The sequence below is a fragment of the Rhinolophus sinicus genome, linkage group LG11 (genome assembly GCF_036562045.2).
Source record: "Rhinolophus sinicus isolate RSC01 linkage group LG11, ASM3656204v1, whole genome shotgun sequence".
NCBI lineage: Eukaryota > Metazoa > Chordata > Mammalia > Chiroptera > Rhinolophidae > Rhinolophus > Rhinolophus sinicus.
The window spans coordinates 67,384,665-67,405,503 of NC_133760.1; the positions used below are offsets into that span (position 1 = coordinate 67,384,665).

Consider the following 20,839-nt stretch of genomic DNA (forward strand, 5'->3'; position numbering starts at 1 on the left):
TGGAAATATATATGCAACTTTATTTCATTAGAAAAAGTCACTGAAGCCACATGGTGGCGATAATGCCCATCTCCTGAGCAGGCTTTGTCACCCTACTGCCCCCTTCAGATCCATCTACGCACATTACACACTCGGTTGGAGGCAGGACTTAAAAATGGAAAACAATGAGAACTGAACACTGAACACTCATCGTCCACCTGCCGACAGCCAACCAAACATCTCTTCAACTGTTACCCACACACAGAGATCACACGAATGAGAAGCTCAACACCAATGAAACTGACCATAAGACACCCAAGTCCAAATGGATTCTTGGCAGATGTTTAGGAAGGAGGGTTGAAAACATCATCATCTCCCAACAGCTGAAGTTGCAGCACGAGCCCTCATCTAAGAGAGGTCAGAGCCACGTTGCCAAGGACAGCAAAACATACAGCAGACTCTGGGGAAAAGCGTGAGATCACTTCATCCCAAAACTACAGGCAACCCACTCACACCTGTGTATTAAAACAGGCTCTTGTTTCCAGAGCAAGAAGCACCCAGATGGAGGAGGGGCCCTTTCAAGGGCCTCGTCAGTTAGTTCTGTGATAACGCTGAGGCTGAGTTTGCCTGCGTGGGAACTGGGACACCTGGCTGGAAGGGTTAGGCCAGTTCTCCAAGGTTACAACCGGTGGAGGGAGGTCTTCTCACACCCTTCTGGATGGATGTTCTGGAAGGCCCTTGGGGGCACGGTGCTGGCTAGCTGATCTCTGGTGGTCCAGGAGCCTGCAGGCGATGGGGTCTCCAGTAAGCCCCCCAGGGACTCCATCAGTCTAGTGAAGATGGAAAGCAGGGCCAGCACCACACCTAAGAGATAGAGGGTCAACATGTGCTTCATGGCTGAAAGGATCCCACTCCTTTGTACAGCAGTGGAACTGCCTTCTGCTTCTGGAAGGTTTGTGGCTCCTGAGGAAAGAGAAGCAAGGTTAGTCTACACACTTTTGGGATATGCATGCATCTGGCCCTGAGCATTCTGTCTTCCCATGGAGCTAAGGGAGAGGCCCAGCCAGCCATGGACACAGGGACCCGTGGATATTCTTTCACAGCAGAAACTCAAGTATATTTACACTGTGAACTGCATAACTGCAGAGCCACTCTTGCTTCTTGGACTAATTCAAGAGCATGCCTCAAAATTTCTAATTCTTTTAAAAGTAAAAACTTACTTCTCCTGCTAGGTACAAAGCACTCCCTGTGCCGCAGTCCAGGGACCAGAAACTATCCTGAAGTGAAGTCTTTTTGGGGGGCTGGGCAGGTAGTGGGAATATAAGAACATGCCCGTGAGTATGCAACTTGCTTGGAAGTCTCCCTTACATCTCAGGTTCAAGTTAATCATAAACTATGAATGTCAAAATAATTCGAAGGGTCAAATTTATCACGTTCATTTACATAACAAATATACCGATTACCAACAATGTCTGAAGCACCCAGAAGGGTAATCAGGCCACACGGGGCCCTGTGGACAAGAACCCTGCCACCTGGGGCTTAGAGTCCATGGGTGACAGGCAAGAAAACAGGCAGTTTCTACACACACAAGTCAAGCGCAGTGATAGGAAGGAGATACTAAGAATGCTTTGGACGCCTAACCCAGAACTGGCGAGGATGGAGTGGGCCACGTGGATCCTGATTAGGGCCACCACTGGAGAAAACAAGGCTGGGGCGCCGGCGTGGGGACCGAGAAGGGACAATACGAGGAGGCAAGCTCCCGGAGGCGCAGCCACAGCCGGGGAAGGAAAGGCCGACCCAGCACGGAGCCCGGGAAATGGAGCAAGGAGTGGGGAAGCCCAGAGGGCCGCTCACCTCCAGGAGTAGCCGGGAGTGGCCGCTCGCTGTACCAGCGGGTCGTGCAGGGGTCGGGACGAAAGTCGGCCAAGGAGAGCGCGAAGTCGCAAACCAAACAGCGTCCAGAAGGCAAAAGCTCGGTCCGCAGAAGAACACGTAGCAAGGCCGTGCGCGCCGCCCACTTATAGCCGTGGCGCAGCTGAACACGCGCACGCGCATTCGGGCCGTACGCACGCGCGCTGCAGCACGTTCGCGGCCCCGCCCCCAGGCGAGGGCGGTCTGGGGTCTCCGGCGGCCTGCAGTGCTGGTGATCTGAGCTGTTTCAAAAGACACACACCAGGCGTCTCTGAGTCAGTGAGGTCAGCAGTGGGACAAGGCGTGTGTTACCTTTGACTACATTTGCCTGATGCAGGAAACTTTGGAAGGATTCAGAAAGTTCATTTCCCCCCCCCATACCAAATCCGTAAAAAACACGTGAGATGCCCCAACCCTCATATTGGATGCGATGAAATCCGGGCAGCGGAGGATGGGTCCTTCACCAGAGATTTCAACAAAGCACAGATTGGCCAAGGGCATCAGACCCCACCCCACCCTCTATCCCGTTTTCTCCATTCCTGGCACTGAAGAGCTGACTTTCTAGAAGATTCACTTTCCGGAGATAACAAGATAGCACACAGCACCCCCACCCTCATTCCAAGTCCCGAGGTTTAATTAAATTAAATACATTCTGAATTCTATGAGCTTGTCAACGTTGTTTAAGGAAATGTGAAATACTCATCTGGCCCTGGTGTCTGTGCTTAACTGCACGTGGACGTCACTTTACGCTTATTGACCCCGGTTTCGTCATATAGAAGTGGCCACCAGGAGATTTTTAAGGATGCCTTCAGATTGAACCAAAGAGCTACAGGTAGCAGGCTCCCAGTCCAGCCACATGCCCAGATTTGGACGCTGGGAAACCTTACTAAGTAATCATCTCCCTCCCAACCCAAAGAAATGCAGATGTTCTGTTGTGACAGCACCCGATGGAGCATCTCAGGAAGTAGAGTCCTGGGGAGACACTGGCAGTGGGGAGCCCCTGGGAAGGAACATCCACGCTGTGGGAGGGAAGGCTGTGGTGGCTTCAGTGCCTGCCTCCCGGGGAGCAGGAGGGGAGAGGGCCAAAGTTCGGAGACAGGTGACTCTAGGCAGGTCCACTGAGCTCTAGGACGGCAGGTTCCATGCCAGGCTAACGTGCCCGCGCTGGGTGGGTAAGAACCGGGAATATCCCTCTGCTGCTCTGCGGAACAGGGACTGAACAAGCGGGAAGGGAGGGGCCAAATCCCAACTAGGACCTCTCACCTACTTTCCTGGCTCTGTCATCTGTCAGGGAGGATTAGATGGGGAGGCAGGAAAGGAGAAAACTGGGGATGGAGATGTGTTGGAAGGCAGGCAAACACTTTGAAATTAATTTTTCTACTCAGCCTGTAGGAATTTTTGGTCCTTCATTACACTACAGTTTCGTCTGTTTTTGTGCTTAACTCTGATTCTTTTCTCACATGATAAGGCCAGGTTCAAGTTCTGAAATCACTGTCAGACGTCTCAAATGTACTTTGGTTTCCTCAACTGTTACAAGGGATAATAAAAGTCCTTACCTGGAAATTAAATGAGTTAATCCATATAAAGCCTGAGAATTGCCCCTGACACAGAGAAAACATGCCTTAAGTGTTATCTATACCATCAACTACAAAACTCCCAATGAGGCACTTTGCTCATAGCCCCCTATGTTCAGTGAGTGACAGCAGGGGTTCCACAATAACCCGTTGGGTTCTGCTTATTGTAAGCTCTAAATTTTTATTTTCACACAGCTCAAAGGAAGAGATGGGCCCCTCTCCAACATATTCACTGCCGTTGCCTAAAGGTCAAGCCACATGGAAACGACCAGGCTTTGGGTGAATATAGCTCTGTGCTTTCCCATCTATCAACTACAAATATTACTGACCATCCTCTCGGGGTAGGTACTGGGCCCACCTATATCAGGATTCTTGTCCTGTCTCCACCTTGGCCAAGTTAATTCATCCCTTTTAGCCTAAATTTCCTAATCTCTAAAATGAAAATAATATATGAAACAGAGTTGTGAGGATTAGAAATAACGTGTGCAAAGTATGTGTTACATAAATGCTCAATAAATAGTGGCTTTTGTTTTACTAAAAAGCACAAAGGCAGGTTCTTGCCCTGGGAAGCTTGTCACCTGGTTGGGTAAATACTCAAAAAAGATAACTAGCCACCCAAGGTGTGGTAGGGTAGTGGTTGGAAATTCATCAGACTGGAGCTGGAACCCTGCTCAGCAATTTGCTAGCTATTATTCTTGAGCTCTGCTTGCCTTGGTTTCATTTATAAAATGGGAGTAATAGTAGTTCTTACCTACTACTATGAAGACTGAATTAAATAATGGGTGTAAGGCACTTAGTATAGATGAAGGGCAAAATAAATGCTGGTTATTAATATAATTAGCTCCTAAAGTAGACTATGATAAAGGTACTACAGTGCTTGGGAGCCCAGAAATGGAGGAGGACAAGAGAACTGGTAGTACAGAAATATAAAGTAAGAACATACCTAAAATTCCAGGTCCCCAAGCAAAGAGTGCTTTGCTTGGGGACCTGGAATTTTACTATTCACCACGAGTGAAGGGAAAAGTGGAAAGGAAATAAGCTTTTGCTAGAGCAGCAGCCACTTCATTGAGAGTGAATAGATGTTGCAGGCAGCCCATCAGCACTGTGCCCCCAGAGGACCCAGAGTTTCCATAAGCACCTAGATTAAAGAAAAAGCAGATGAGCAAGTCTGGGCCAAACACTTGGTCAAGGAGATTAAGTTTATACATTTGACAATGAGAAAGTACATCAAGAATAACTGAGGCCAATGATTTTTCAAACTGTGCTCTATAGAAACTCTTGCGTATTTTGATAAGAGGACACGGGTAGGAAGCGGGCATGAAGGGAAGGCTCCAGCTGAGCTTTACACTTTTACCTGTGTAACATATTGAGCTTCCTTGTAAGAATTAAACCAAGGATGTCAGAGCCAAAACATTTTATTTAAAATGACCAATTTATATACAGAGGGTGCCAAAAACATGTATACACATTTTAGGGAAGGAAAAAATTGTATTAAAATTGTAATACTCAATCTATACTGGTAACAAAAGACGAACACAAGTCACGGTGGACTTCTACAATTACAAGAGATGCTCAAAGTGGTTACCATCAGTGTCCAGACACTTCTGATTACGGTGGACAACTGCTTGAACCACGTTGACCAAAGTGTCCATTTGTATCGCTGCGCATGCTGTTTCAATTTCTTCCTGAAGTTCCGCCAGTGTAGCCGGTTTTCTACGGTACACGACATCCTTTAAGTTCCCCCACAGGTAGAAGTCAAGGGGTGTTAAGTCAGGAGAACGTGGGGGAAACTCAACCACACCTCTTCGTCCTATCCATTGTCCTGCCAAATTCTCATCGAGGTAAGCTCTCACATCTCGGTGGAAGTGCGGTGGGGCGCCATCTTGTTGGAAGTAAAATCGATCATTCCCAAAAAGCGTACGAATTGCAGGTAAAATGGATGTGCGTAGCATGTCTAGGTACACTTGACCAGTAACGGTACCTTCAAAAAAAAATGGGCCAATTAGTCCCCTTAATGACAGTCCACACCACACGTTGAGGCCCGGTACATTGACTTCTTCTTCCACATGAATGTGTGGATTTTCTGGAGCCCAAAACACACAATTATGTCGGTTCACTGTTCCATTCAATTTAAACTGTGCTTCACCAGACCAAACCATTTTCCCCACGAACTCCTCATCATCTCGTACCATGTTTTGGAACCACTCACAATACTGCAGCCTTCGATCAGGGTCGTCTTCATTCAGTGCATGTAATAATCTTGGGATGAAAACTTTCCCTTTTGCTGTTTTAAGAATGCGTCGTATGCTTGTTCTGCTAACTCCTGTCTCACGTGCACATTGTTTGGTCGACTTCTGTGGCGAGCGTGTGAACTGTTCCAACACCATAGCAGCAGAAGCAGGACTTGTTGCTGTGCGAGGTCTCCCGGATCGTCCCAGGTGCACATCACACACAGTACCATGCATCTCAAACTTATCACGAATGCGTGCGATTGTTAGGCGTGTTGGAGGCTCTGTTGCATACTCACGCCTCCATTGTCTTTGTACCTCCGCAACCTTCTCGAATTTCAAATACCACTTCAGAATGGTCTTGCGCTCCTCGAATGACAACCGTGCTTCTGCCATTTTCTTTGACTGTCCTGCCTGTCGCATGGTGACACTAACATTCATTTAATTAATGTCATCTTTTGAGTAAATGTCATACTACACACTGCTTCATGGATGAAAGGATGCCACTCTTACACAGCAGTAGAGCTGCCTTCTGCTTCTTGAAGGTCTGTGGGCTGAGGAAAGAGAAGCAAGGTTAGTCTCACAGGCTTTTGGAATATGCATGCATCTGGCCCTGAGCGTTCTGTCTTCCCAAGGAGCTAAGGGAGAGGCCCAGCCAGCCAGGGACAGGGACCCGTGGATGTTCTTCCACAGCAAAAGCTCAAGTATATTTATACTGTAAACTCCCGGGTGCAGAGCCAGTCTTGCTTCTTGGACTAATTCAAGAGCATGCCTTAAAACCTTTACTTCTCCCACTAGATATAAAGCAGTCCCTGTGTCACAGTCCAGGGACCAGTAATATTCCTAACGTGAAGACCAAGACATTTTGGGGGGCTGGGCGGTTGTGAGAATAGAAGAACACGACCTTCAGTAAGCAACTTGCCTGCAAGTTTCACTCACATCTCAGGTTGGAGTTAATCATAACCTTATGAATGTCAAAATAATTCTTAGGGTCAAAATCATGAAGTTCACTTACATAATATACCCGGCGTATTAACAATGTGTCAGGCACCCTGAAGGGTAATCACGCCACAGGGGGCCCTGTAGACAAGAACCCTGCCACCTGGGGCTTAGAGTCCAGGGGTGACAGGCAAGAGAACAGGCAGTTACTACACACACAAGCCAAGCGCAGTGATACAAAGGCGATACTAAGAATGCTTTGGACGCCTAACCCAGAACTGGCGAGGATGGAGTGGGCCACGTGGATCCTGATTAGGGCCACTGCTGGAGAAAGCAAGGCTGGGGCGGCTAAGTGGGGTCCCAGGAGGGGGCGGAACCAGGAGGCAAGTTCCCGGAGGCGCAGCCACAGCCGGGGAAGGAAAGGCCGACCCAGCACGGAGCCCGGGAAATGTGGCCGGGAGCTGGGGAAGCCCAGAGGGCCGCTCACCTCCAGGAGTAGCCGGGAGTGGCCAGCTCTTTGTACAGCGGGTCGTGCAGGAGTCGGGACGAAAGTCGGCCAAGGAAAGCGCGAAATCCCAACCCAGACAGCGCTCAGGAGACAAAAGCTCAGGCCGCAGACAGGCGCACAGAAAGGATGCCTGCACCGCCCACTTTTGGCCGTAGCTCAGCTGAGCACGCGCACGCGCTTTCGGGCCCACGCGCACGCGCTCTGCAGCACGTTCGCGACCCCGCCCCCAGGCGAGGGCTGTCTAGGGTCTCGGATGGTCCTTTGTGCTAGTGCTCAGAGCTGTTTCGAAAAACACAGGCGTCTCTGAGTCAGTAGAGTCAGCAGTGGGACAAGGCGTGTGTTACCTTTGACTACATTTGCCTGATGCAGGACATTTTGGAAGGAATCAGAAAGTTCATTCCCCTCCCCCATACCAAATCCGTAAAAAACACACCTGTGGTGCCCCAATCCAGGAGCCCTCATTTTGAATGGGATGAAATCGGGGCAGCGGAGGATGGGTTCTTCACCAGAGACTTCAACAAAGCACTGGTTGGTGGAAGGCATCAGACCCCCATCCCAACCTGTATCCCGTTTTCTCCATTCCAGGCACTGAAGAGGTGACTATCCAGAAGTTTCACTTTCTAGAGATAACAAGATTCCATAAGCTACCCCACTCTTCATTCCAAATCCTGAGATTGGGAGTGAGTGGTGTCTAAAGGTCAGGCCACATGCAGACAACCAGGGTTTAGGTGAATATAGCCCTGTGTGTTCCCATCTATCACTACAAATATTTCTGACCAGAATCTCTGGGTAGGTACTGGGCCTATATCAGGATTCTTGTCCTGTCTCCACCTTGCCAAATTAATTAATCCCTTTCAGCCTAAATTTACTAATCTGTAAAGTGGGAAAAATAATATATAAAACAAAGTTGTGGGGATTAGAAATAATGCATGCAAAGTATGCATTAATAGTAGATGCTCAATAAATAGTAGCTATTGTTTTACTAAAGAGTATAAAGTCAAGTTCTTGTCCTAGGAAGCTTGTCACCTGGTTGGATAAACAAGACCTAAAAAAGATAACTAGCAACTCAAGGTCTGGTAGGGTAGTGGCTGGAAATTCATCAGACTGCAGCTTGAATTCTGCTCTGCAGTTTGCTATTATCCTTGACCTCTACTTACCTTGGTTTCTTCATTTATAAAATGGGAGTAATAATAGTTCTTGCCTACTAAGATTATTATGAAGATTAAATTAAATAATGGATGTAAGGCACTTAGTATAGATTAAGGACAAAATAAATGGTTATTAATTTAATTAGCTCCTAAAGTAGACTATGATAAATATATTACAATGCTTAGGAGCCCAGAAATGGAGGAGGGAACTGGTGGTAGAGAAATATAAAATAAGAACATATCGTACATGGCAGTGCTTTGCTTGGGGATCTGGAATTTTACCATTCGCCGTGAGTGAAGGGAAAAGTGGAAAGCAAATGAGCATTCACCAAGTAAGTGACATGTGCCAAGCATTTTGCTAAATGCATCACATCCATTATTGAACTTAATTCTCATAACAACCCTGGGAGGTAGGCATCATTACCTCCTTTCTTTGTTAAACATACTTTTCCATCAAAGGAAAAAGAGACTCCCCTTTGGCTAGTCTTGTATTCATCCTTCATATCTCAATTCAAACAAACTTCCTCTGGGAACACTTTGGTGACTCTCAGATGCTTGCTATACACTCCAGTTTAACAGGATATAAATTTCCCTCCCTATTTGTTACCTTACCCATAGTTGTATTAATGTCTGCTTCTCCTCAAAAGCCTGAAAACATCAATGTGAGGAGTATCTGGTGTGGTTTCTTTTTTTCAGTCATCCCAGGACCTAGCACCACATAGTAGGCTTTCAAAAATACTTGTTGATTGAAGGAATAAATGAAAAGGTGATTATCTTACCCATCATCTTCTATGAGTGCCCACTGTTCCTCCAAGAAAGGGTGGGTGTGGCCCCCAGATAAACCCTTTTTATGTTCTACCTCCTCCGTGAGAACTGCTATCCAGGGAAAGCTCTTTATAAGCCATGCCCTTGTCCCCCAGCCGCTCCAAAGAAGTGCTTCCATAGTTGGCCCATACAGAAGTACCATACTAAGCATGCAGCAGCTTCACAATTTGATGTTATGATCCAGGGTCCATTTAAAGAATGTCTTCCTACATAGCTGGTGAGTAAAAACTGGTGCAATCTGTGTGGAAATCAATTTGGAATATCTACAAAAATAAAAGAATGCACATGCTCTTTAACCTAGAATTCCACTTCCAGGAATGATCATTGCAGACAAACTACTACATGCGGGAATGGAGTATGTAGAGGCAATCACTGCAGCACTGTTTGTAATAGCGAAAGACTGGGAAAAAACAGAACAGCTTACCAGTAGGGGACTGGTTAAGTAAATGACCGGTACTAGGACTGTTCACTTATACACTGGGTTACCATATAGCCAGCCAAAGAATCAGCCGTTTCGTACATACAAACATGCTCTCCACAATATATTAAGTAGAAGCAAACTGTATAGTATGCTACAGTTTGTGTTAAAACAAATTCATAAGACATACAAAATGAGATACCACTTTCTACACACTAAGATTGCTATTTATTTTTTAAAGAAAATATCCATTGGTGTGGATATGGAGAAAATAGAACTCTTACACATTGCTGTTGGAAATCTAAAATGGTGCAGCTACTGGGAAATAGTTTGACAGTTCCTCAAAAAGTGAAACATAGAGTTACCATACGACCCAGAAAGTCCACTCCTCAGTATATACCTAAGTGAATTGAAAACATACGTTCACACAAAAACTTGTACACAAATGTTCATTGCAGTTTTATTCAGAATAGCCAAAAAAGTAGAAACAGCCCAAATGTATGTCAACTGCTGATAAAGAAAATGTGATACAATGAAATATTGTTTGGCTACAAAAAATGAAATACTAATACAGAGAGTAAATAGCATACATATTTTAAGAAAGAAAAAAAACTGTATAGAATTGTAATACTCAATATATACCAATAAAAAAAAAAGATGAATACAAGTCATGTTGGACTTCTGCATTATAAAGGGTGCTCAAAGTGGTTACCACCAGCGTCCAGACATTTCTGATTACGGCGAACTACTGCGTGGGCAACACTGACGAGAGTGTCCACTTGTATCGCTGCGCATGCTGTTTCAATTTCTTCCTGAAGTTCCGCCAGTGTAGCCGGTTTTCTACGGTACACCACATCCTTTAAGGTCCCCCATAGGTAGAAGTCAAGGGGTGTTAAGTCAGGAGAACGTGGGGGAAACTCAACCACACCTCTTCGTCCTATCCATTGTCCCGCCAAATTCTCATCGAGGTAAGCTCTCACATCTCGGTGGAAGTGCGGTGGGGCGCCATCTTGTTGGAAGTAAAATCGATCATCCCCAAAAAGTGTACGAATTGCAGGTAAAATGGACGTGCGTAGCATGTCTAGGTACACTTGACCAGTAATGGTACCTTCAAAAAAAAAAGGCCCAATTAGTCCCCTTAATGACAGTCCACACCACACGTTGAGGCCCGGTACATTGACTTCTTCTTCCACATGAATGTGTGGATTTTCTGGAGCCCAAAACACACAATTATGTCGGTTCACTGTTCCATTCAATTTAAACTGTGCTTCACCAGACCAAACCATTTTCCCCACGAACTCCTCATCGTCTCGTACCATGTTTTGGAACCACTCACAGTACTGCAGCCTTCGATCAGGGTCGTCTTCATTCAGTGCATGTAATAATCTTGGGATGAAAACTTTCCCTTTTGCTGTTTTAAGAATGCGTCGTATGCCTGTGCTGCTAACTCCTGTCTCATGTGCACATTGTTTTGTAGACTTCTGTGGCGAGCGTGTGAACTGTTCCAACACCATAGCAGAAGAAGCAGGACTTGTTGCTGTGCGAGGCCTCCCGGATCGTCCCAGGTGCACATCACACACAGTACCATGCATCTCAAACTTATCACGAATGCGTGCAATTGTTAGGCGTGTTGGAGGCTCTGTTGCATACTCACGCCTCCATTGTCTTTGTACCTCCACAACGTTCTCCAGTTTCAAATACCACTTCAGAATGGCCTTGCGTTCCTTGAATGACAACCATGCTTCAGCCATTTTCTTTGAATATCCTGCCTGTAGAATGGTGACACTAACATTCATTTGATTAACGCCATCTTTTGAGTAAATGTCATACTACACATTACCACTTGGCTGACAGCATTCCACTCCTTTGTACAGCAGTAGAGCTGCCTTCTGCTTGACGAAGGTCTCTGGATGCTGAGGAAAGAGAAGTAAGGTTAGTCTCACATGCTTTTGGAATATGAATGAACCTGGCCCTGAGTGTTCTGTCTTCCCATGGAGCTAAGGGAGAGGTCTAGCCAGCCAGGGGGACAGAGACCCATGGATGTTCTTCCACAGCAGAAGCTCCAGTAAAGTGAAAACTTACTTCTCCTGCTAGATGTAAAGCAATCCCTGTGCCACAGTCCAGGGACCAGAAACATTCCTGAAGTGAAGATCATCATTTTGGGGGTGGGCCGGGGAGTGGGAATATAAAAACATGCCCTTGAGCAAGCAACTTGCCTGCAAGTCTTGCTCACATCTCAGGTTGGAGTTAGTCATAATTTTATGAATGTGAAAATCATTCTTAGGGTCAAATCTATCAAGTTCATTTACATAACAAATATACCGATTACCAACAATGTCTAAAGCACCCAGAAGGGTAATCAGGCCACAGGGGGGCCTGTAGACAAGAACCCTGCCACCTGGGGCTTAGAGTCCAGGGGACAAAGGCAAGAAAACAGGCAGTTACTACACACACAAACCAAACGCAGTGATAGGAAGGAGATACTAAGAATGCTTTGGCCGCCTAACGCAGAACTGGCGAGGATGGAGTGGGCCACGTGGATCCTGATTAGGGCCACTCCTGGAGAAAACAAGGCTGGGGCGCCTGCGTGGGGACAGAGAAGGGGCAGTATGAGGAGGCAAGCTCCCGGAGGCGCAGCCACAGCCGGGGAAGGAAAGGCCCCAGCACGGAGCCCGGGAAATGTGGCCGGGAGCTGGGGAAGCCCAGAGGGCCGCTCACCTCCAGGAGTAGCCGGGAGTGGCTGCTCGCTGTACCAGCGAGTCGTGCAGGGGTCGGGACGAAAGTTGGCCAAGGAGAGCGCGAAGTCGCAAACTAGACCGTACTCTGAAGACAAAAGCTCAGTCCGCAGCTAGGCGCAGAACAAGGCCGTAGGTACCGCCCACATTTGGTGGCAGCTCCGCTGAGCACGCGCACGTGGATTCAGTCTGTTTACACCCGCTCCGCTGCAGATCGGCGGCCCTGCCTCCCGGCGAGGGCGGTCTGGGGTCTTTGGCCCTCTCTTGTGCTGGTGGTCCGAGCTGTTTCAAAAACCACGCACCACGCGTCTCGAAGTCAGTGAGGTCAGCAGTGGGACAAGGCGTGTGTTACCTATGACTACATTTGCCTGATGCAGGAAACTTTGGAAGGAATCAGTTCATTTCCACCCCCATATAAATCGGTAAAAAACATACCTGAGGTGCGCCAACCCAAGGGCCCTCCTATTGGATGCGATGAAATCCAGGCAGGGGAGGATGGGTCCTTCACCAGAGATTTCAGCAAAGCACAGATTGGCCAAAGGCATCAGACTCCACCCCACCCTCTATCCCCAGTTTTCTCCACTCCAGGCACAGAAGAGCTGACTTTCCAGAAGTTTCACTTTCCAGAGATAACTAGATAGTACACACCACCCCCACCCTCATTCCAAGTCCTGAGGTTTAGTTTAATTAAATACATTCTGAATTCTATGAGCTTGTCAACGTTGTTTAAGGAAATGTGAAATACTCATCTGGCCCTGGTGTCTGTGCTTAACTGCACGTGGACGTCACTTTACGCTTATTGACACCGGTTTCATCATATAGAAGTGGCCACTAGGAGATTTTTAAGGATGCCTTCAGATTGAACCAAAGAGCTACCGGTAGCAGGCTCCCAGTCCAGCCACATGCCCAGATTTGGACGCTGGGAAACCTTACTAAGTAATCATCTCCCTCCCAACCCAAAGAAATGCAGATGTTCTGTTGTGACAGCACCCGATGGAGCATCTCAGGAAGTAGAGTCCTGGGGAGACACTGGCAGTGGGGAGCCCCTGGGAAGGAACATCCACGCTGTGGGAGGGAAGGCTGTGGTGGCTTCAGTGCCTGCCTCCCGGGCAGCAGGAGGGGAGAGGGCCAAAGTTCGGAGACAGGTGACTCTAGGCAGGTCCACTGAGCTCTAGGACGGCAGGTTCCATGCCAGGCTAACGTGCCTGCGCTGGATGGGTAAGAACCGGGAATATCCCTCTGCTGCTCTGCGGAAAAGGGACTGAACAAGCGGGAAAGGAGGGGCCAAATCCCAACTAGGACCTCTCACCTACTTTCCTGGCTCTGTCATCTGTCAGGGAGGATTAGATGGGGAGGCGGGAAAGGAGAAAGCTGGGGATGGAGACGTGTTGGAAGGCAGGCAAGCACTTTGAAATTAATTTTTCTACTCAGCTTATAGGAATTTTTGGTCCTTCATTACATTACAGTTTCGTCTGTTTTTGTGCTTGACTCCTGATTCTTGTCTCATATGATTAGACCAGGTTCAAGTTCTGAAATCACTGTCAGACGTCTCAAATGTACTTTGGTTTCCTCAACTGTTACAAGGGATAATAAAAGTCCTTACCTGGAAATTAAATGAGTTAATCCATATAAAGCCTGAGAATTGCCCCTGACACAGAGAAAACATGCCTTAAGTGTTATCTGTACCATCAACTATAAAACTCCCAATGAGGGACTTTGCTCATAGCCCCCTATGTTCAGTGAGTGACAGCAGGGGTTCCACAATAACCCGTTGCGTTCTGCTTATTGTAAGCTCTAAATTTTTATTTTCACACAGCTCAAAGGAAGAGATGGGCCCCTCTCCAACATAGTCACTGCCGTTGTCTAAAGGTCAAGCCACATGGAAACGACCAGGCTTTGGGTGACTATAGCTCTGTGTTTTCCCATCTACAAATATTACTACATCAACTACAAATATTACTGACCATCCTCTTGGGGTAGGTACTGGGCCCACCTATATCAGGATTCTTGTCCTGTCTCCACCTTGGCCAAGTTAATTCATCCCTTTTAGCCTAAATTTCCTAATCTCTAAAATGAGGAAAACAATATATAAAACAGAGTTGTGAGGATTAGAAATAACGCGTGCAAAGTATGTGTTACATAAATGCTCAATAAGTAGTAACTATTGTTTTACTAAAAAGTATAAAGGCAGGTTCTTGCCCCAAGGAAGCTTGTCACCTGGTTGGTTAAACAAGACCTAAAAAAGATAACTAGCCACCTAAGGTGTGGTAGGGTAGTGGTTGGAAACTCATCAGACTGAAGTTTGAACCCTGTTCTGCCATCTCCTAGCTATTATCCTCGAGCTCTGCTTGCCTTGGTTTCTTCATTTATAAAATGGGAGTAATAATAGTTCTTGCCTACTAAGATTATTATGAAGATTAAATTAAATAATGGGTGTGAAGCACTTAGTATAGATTAAGGGCAAAATAAATAGTTGTTAATCTAATTAGCTCCTAAAGTAGACTATGATAAATGTACTACAGTGCTTAGGAGCCCAGAAATGGAGGAGGGAGCTGGTGGTAGAGAAATATAAAATAAGAACATACCGTACGGTGGCAGTGCTTTGCTTGGGGATCTGGAATTTTACCATTTGCCGTGAGTGAAGGGAAAAGTGGAAAGCAAATGAGCATTCACCAAGTAAGTGACATGTGCCAAGCATTTTGCTAAATGCATCACATCCATTATTGAACTTAATTCTCATAACAACCCTGGGAGGTAGGCATTATTACCTCCTTTCTTTGTTAAACATACTTTTCCATCAAAGGAAAAAGAGACTCCCCTTCGGCTAGTCTTGTGTTCATCCTTCATATCTCAATTCAAACAAACTTCCTCTAGGAACACTTTGGTGACTTTCAGACGCTTGCTATACACTCCAGTTTAACATGATATAAATTTCCCTCCCTATTTGCTACCTTATCCATAGTTGTATTAATGTCTGCTTCTCCTCAAAAGCCTGAAAACATCAATGTGAGGAGTATCTGGTGTGGTTTCTTTTTTTCAGTCATCCCAGGACCTAGCACCACATAGTAAGCTTTCAATAAATACTTGTTGATTGAAGGAATAAATGAAAAGGTGATTATCTTACCCATCATCTTCTATGAGTGCCCACTGTTCCTCCAAGAAAGGGTGGGTGTGGCCCCAATACAAACCCTTTTTATGTTCTACCTTCTCCTTGAGAACTGCTTTCCAGGGAAAGCTCTTTATGAGCCATGCCCTTGTCCCCCGGCGGCTCCAAAGAAGTGCTTCCATAGTTGGCCCATACAGAAGTACCATACTAAGCATACAGCAGCTCGGGGGCCAGCCCAGTGGCTCAGGTGGTTAAAGCTCTATGCTCCTAACTCCGAAGGCTGCCAGTTCGATTCCCACATGGGCCAGTGGGCTCTCAACCACAAGGTTGCCAATTCAATTCCTCGAGTCCCGCAAGGGATGGTGGGCTGTGCCCCCTGCAACTAGCAATGGCAACGGCAACTGGACCTGGACCTGGAGCTGAGCTGCGCCCTCCACAACTAAGACTGAAAGGGCAACAACTTGAAGCTGAATGGCACCCTCCACAACTAAGTTTGAAAGTGCAACTACTTGACCTGGAAAAAAAAGTCCTGGAAGTACACACTGTTCCCCAATAATGTCCTATTCCCCTTCCCCAATAAAATCTTAAAAAAAGAAAAAAGAAAAAATACAGCAGCTTCACAAAATGTGTTCCTACATAGCTGGTGAGTAAAAATTGGTGCAATCTGTGTGGAAATCAATTTGGCATATCTATAAAAATAAAAGAATGCACATGCCCTTTAACCTAGAATTCCACTTCCAGGAATGATCATTGCAGACAAACTACTACATGCGGGAATGGAGTATGTAGAGGCAATCACTGCAGCATTGTTTGTAATAGCAAAAGACTGGGAAAAAACGGATCAGCTTACCAGTAGGGGACTAGTTAAGTAAATGACCGGTACTAGGACTGTTCACTTATACACTGCATTACCATAAAGCCAGCCAAAGAATCAGCCGTTTCGTACATACAAACATGCTCTTCACAATATATAACATGCTCTCTACAATAAGAAGCTAAGATTGCTATTTATTTTTTTTAAGAAAATATCCATTGGTGTGGATATGGAGAAAATAGAACCCTTACACATTGCTGTTGGAAATGTAAAATGGTGCAGCTACTGGGAAATATAGTTTGACAGTTCCTCAAAAAGTGAAACATAGAGTTACCATACGACCCAGAAAGTCCACTCCTAAGTATATACCTAAGTGAATTGAAAACGTATGCTCACACAAAAACGTGTACACAAATGTCCATTGCAGTTTTATTCAAAATAGCCAAAAAAAGTGGAAACAGCCCAAATGTATATCAACCACTGGATAATATATGGATAAACATATATTGATAAACACAATGCGGTACAATGAAATATTATTTGGCTATAAGAAATGAAATACATGCTACAATATGGAGGAAAAAGTTTTCTTGAAAACATCATGTTAAGTGAAACATGAAAAAATTCTTTTTTTTCCATTTTAATTGTTATCTTTTTATATATTTATTTATTCATTTTTTTTCAATTATAGTTGACCTTTAGTGGAAAGCCAGACAGAAAAGATCACATATTGTATGATTCCCTTTATATGAAATGTCCAGAACAGGCAAATCAAAGGGATAGAAGTGGTTGCCAGGGACTGGAGGGAGTGGGGAATGATTGGGAAGTGACAGCCAATGGGTACAAGGTTTCTTTTTGAGATGATGAAAATGTTCTAAAATTAGACAATGGGATAGTTGCACAACTCTGTAAATATACTCTAAATCACTGAATTGTACACTGTAAAAGGGTGAACTTTGGTATGTCAATTATATTTGAATAAAACCATTAGTCTTTAAGAAGGAAAGCAAAAGGTGACAAACATTTACAAAACATATGGATTAATCTAAACAAATGATGACTACTCAAAACTATTTTTAATCATAATGATTACTTTTGGGATTAAAAGTAAGAAAATGAACTGAAAAAACTGGTAAACATTTAAGATGGGAGTGGTGAGTAGAGAAAGCCGAACAGGTCTTCTTGTTTGGGAGGAAGGTAGATATTGATTAATTTTAGATATTTTAAGTCTCTATTAAAATGTTAAGGGGAGCTCTTCCTCTTCCTTTCCATCCTGAGAAATTCAGTCATCAAGCCGTTATCTTGAGAGCAGGTGTCTGCAGTGAAAAGGTGGACCAGTAGCCTAGAGTGAAATGTCTCTCTTTTTGGGCAGGTGGGGTAGAAGAAAATGATTTAATATAAAATATATTCATTTTTTAATTTTATTGAGCTTAGTGAATTAATTTTTTGTTTAAGTATAGTTGCTATACAATATTATATTAGTTTCAGGTGTACAATAAAGTGATTGGACATTTTTATACCTTACAATGTGATCACCCCACTAATTCTTTTTTTCCCATTTTAATTGTTATCTTTTTCTATATTTATTTATTCACTAAAAAATTTTTTTTCAATTATAGTTGACCTTTAGTGCAATGTCACTTTTGTTCTCTGCTGTATCCTCAGTGTCTGGAACACATTCAATAAATATTTGTTGAATGAATGGCTCACTTTCTCACTTCCTTATGGACCCTGATCAAATGTCATTCCTCAGGGAGGCCTTCCTAAGTATCCTACATAAAGCAACACCCCACACTCCATCTCCCTTACTCTGCTTCATTTTTACTTCACAGTACTCAACACCACCAAACCTATTTTGTATTTATTCATTGATCATCTATCTTCCCCCACTAGAAGGTAGGTCCATGAGGACAAAGACTTGGATTATTTTGTCAATACTATATACCTAAACCCAGAACAGTGCCTGGCGTATAGTAGGTACTCAACGAAAACTTATTGAATGAATGAGCGAATGAATGAATGAATGAAAAGTTTTGCATATCTGAGATATTTCATATTTGAAAAAAAAGAACAGCTGCTTAGTGATTGATTCTATTGTATTTGTTGTGCAACACATTTTAACAATGATCATGCCTGGGTATACTATGATGAGCTTTTTTTTTCATTCCCCCCCCCCCAAATTTTATCCCATGCGCATCTGTTATAATCAGAGAAAAAAATGAAAATTTACTAATGTTTTGTAAACTAATTTGCTTGTGCAACATTGTGACAACAGATGCCGTGAAGGGGTAACAACCACGTGAGTTTGGATGGGGAAATTGGGTCAAGAGCAGTGGCAACTGTGAGAAGTGAGAGTAGAGTGGGAGGGCTATGACAGCACAAAGCAACCAAGGAAGGTGCCGGGGAAAGGGAGAGCCAGCCCTGAAGGGTGGGCAGAGGCCCCCAATGCAAACAGTAGCTTCTTTGCCCCCTACCTGGGCCACGGGCCTTAATTCTGAGTCTGGTTCTGGTTCTAACTAACCACTAACCTCTCGCAAGTCGCTTCCTCAGGTCTCAGTTTCTTCATCTGTGAAGTGCTGGGCTGAGGGAAATGAGCTCTTTCTAAGCCCTTCCACCTCAGAGGTGTGTGGTTCTAGAACCTGTACTAAGCAGCTGTAGCATGGGCAAGCAGAGTGAGTGTGTGTGTGTGAGTCCTGAAGGAACAATAGACCTCTGTCCCCAAGTTCCATTTGGGAAATGCTGGATGGACATGACAGAATAGAAAAGGCAGTATTCAAAAACTAACGGGCCATGTAAGTTAACCATGGTAAATAGATAGAGAGTGACGGGCAGGATATACTCTTAAGTGTTAACATTGACATTAACATTATTTGTCACTAGGCGGGACACTTTTGTTCATTAGTCACAATAGGCGCAGTGCTTGGGGCCTATAGCATTTTCAACAACTCTCAAAAATATTTGAGATATAGAAAACAAAATTTCTTGGCTTCAAAAAACGGTTAAAGGCAAAAATTACTAAACATTTACTCAAAGGTTTACTAAATGTGACATTATATCAACTAGATAATTTCAACTCAACTTGATAACTTTTCATGTGGGAATAGTTTAATGTGATGGGGGCATCCCATAGTAGGCAAATCTAGGGCCTGTGGAAGTTCTAGAAGTGGGTGGGTTGTAGAGTAGGGATTCGTTTTATAGTTTCCTATAGTTTCCCTTTTTCTGCTATGAGTATGTGTTGTATGAAAAAGAAAAAAAATTCAATGAATGTTTTAAAAAAGCATGTTAATGAAAAAGCTTAGGAAAGATTTGGGCTGAAGAAGCCCATTTCCTTGTCTCAATAAAAGCTTGTAGACTCTTTTGTCCTGTTTTCTGTAGGTAATAAGAATCAAAAAGGAAACTCACTCAAAATGTGTATTTAAGAGAGTTTTCTCTTTCCACCAAGTTATGTCCACCCAACAATTTAGAATAAACCCGTGTGTTGACACTTTGCTCTCCTTCCATCATGGAATCATAAAATATTCAGTGCTAAGACCTAGAGAAAGCCTTCCTTTCTGCTGTCTTCTGTCCTGGTGATCACAGTGGGATCTCTGAGAGTGGGGGAGCCCAGGCCAGCTGTGACCACGCCAGGTCTGGCGTGAGCTTTGTGCTACTTGGCAAGTGGCTGCAGAGCTGCAGGAGGAGGCAGGTGTCTTGCTGTCTTCTCAGGGAGGTGGAAATTGGTGTAGAGGGCTTGGGAGGCAATGGAGTTCTCCTGATTTCTGTGCTGTTTTCATTCTTAATTACAACTGTTACTTCCCCCTCTCCTGGGCGAGGCTACACACCCATGCCCTATAATTACACATGGACACATGCTTATTCTCCTTCTTCCTGGCCTGCTGGCACCTTTTCCCCAGACACAGATGCCCAGACATTTCAGCTGCCAGCTGACTAAGTCCATGGCTGTGCTCCAAGTTGGCTAATGGAGGGCAGGGGGCTGCCCTCCTGCCTCTCATCCCAGCCAAGCAGGGCAGAAGCTGCTGCAGGGAAAGACTGTTCAATCAGAAGCATCCCCTCCCCTTCTGAGCCCTGCCCCACCAACCCCCACCCCTGCCAGATCCTGAAAGACAGCTTGGGTATCTCAAGCTCCTGGCTTTTTCATCTGGCCCTGGAAACTTCCCTAGTCCCCTACCTCCGGTTCTTTTTCATGTTGAAGTATCACTTCCTGATGTGATAGCATTCAACATTTATGCCTCTCAATTAATAAGCAAGTTTCGTCCAGAGAACCTCCTGTACTAATCTTAAAAATTATTATAAGCATTTTACTTATTCACTTATTTCCACTGTTAGATTGTAAACATTTTGAGAGAAGAAGTGTTATTTTAAGATTTTAAAATATATTATATCCTTGGTCTGTGCCTTGTACAAACCAGTTGCTCAGTAGTTATCTGTTGATCAATCTCTTGTCACTCACAAGCACTAAAGATCTGTAAGCCCCGTGAGCTCACTAAACCCTTTAGCTAGACTGAGCCTGAAGCCGTTCTGTCCATCCCACTCACATTGCCAAACTCAGGTTCAACCACTGCCCAATGGGCAAATCTCTTCCCCTCTGCATCCTGAGGGTCCTTACCATGAAAACAAACTGACTAAGCTGCATAATGCTGGAACATTCCTTCCA

At 44.9% G+C, this 20,839-nt stretch overlaps 1 protein-coding gene and 2 long non-coding RNA genes across 3 annotated transcripts; all 3 read right to left on the reverse strand.

Annotated features, from left to right (window-relative positions):
* On the reverse strand, positions 1-2,021 carry HILPDA (hypoxia inducible lipid droplet associated). The gene is given in 3 exon segments (XM_019751677.2): positions 1-721; positions 724-942; positions 1,834-2,021. Coding segments are annotated over 2 exon segments (189 nt in total). The 5' UTR covers positions 875-942; positions 1,834-2,021; the 3' UTR covers positions 1-683.
* A 2,842-nt stretch (positions 2,022-4,863) lies between these two features.
* On the reverse strand, positions 4,864-7,273 carry LOC141567622 (uncharacterized). Its single transcript, XR_012490445.1, has 2 exons — positions 7,119-7,273; positions 4,864-6,246 (listed from the first exon to the last, which is right to left on the reverse strand). It is a non-coding gene; the product is annotated as an uncharacterized LOC141567622 (long non-coding RNA).
* A 2,703-nt stretch (positions 7,274-9,976) lies between these two features.
* LOC141567623 (uncharacterized) lies at positions 9,977-12,386 on the reverse strand. The gene is made up of 2 exons (XR_012490446.1): positions 12,249-12,386; positions 9,977-11,443 (listed from the first exon to the last, which is right to left on the reverse strand). It is a non-coding gene; the product is annotated as an uncharacterized LOC141567623 (long non-coding RNA).
* Between the last annotated feature and the right edge of the window lie 8,453 nt (positions 12,387-20,839).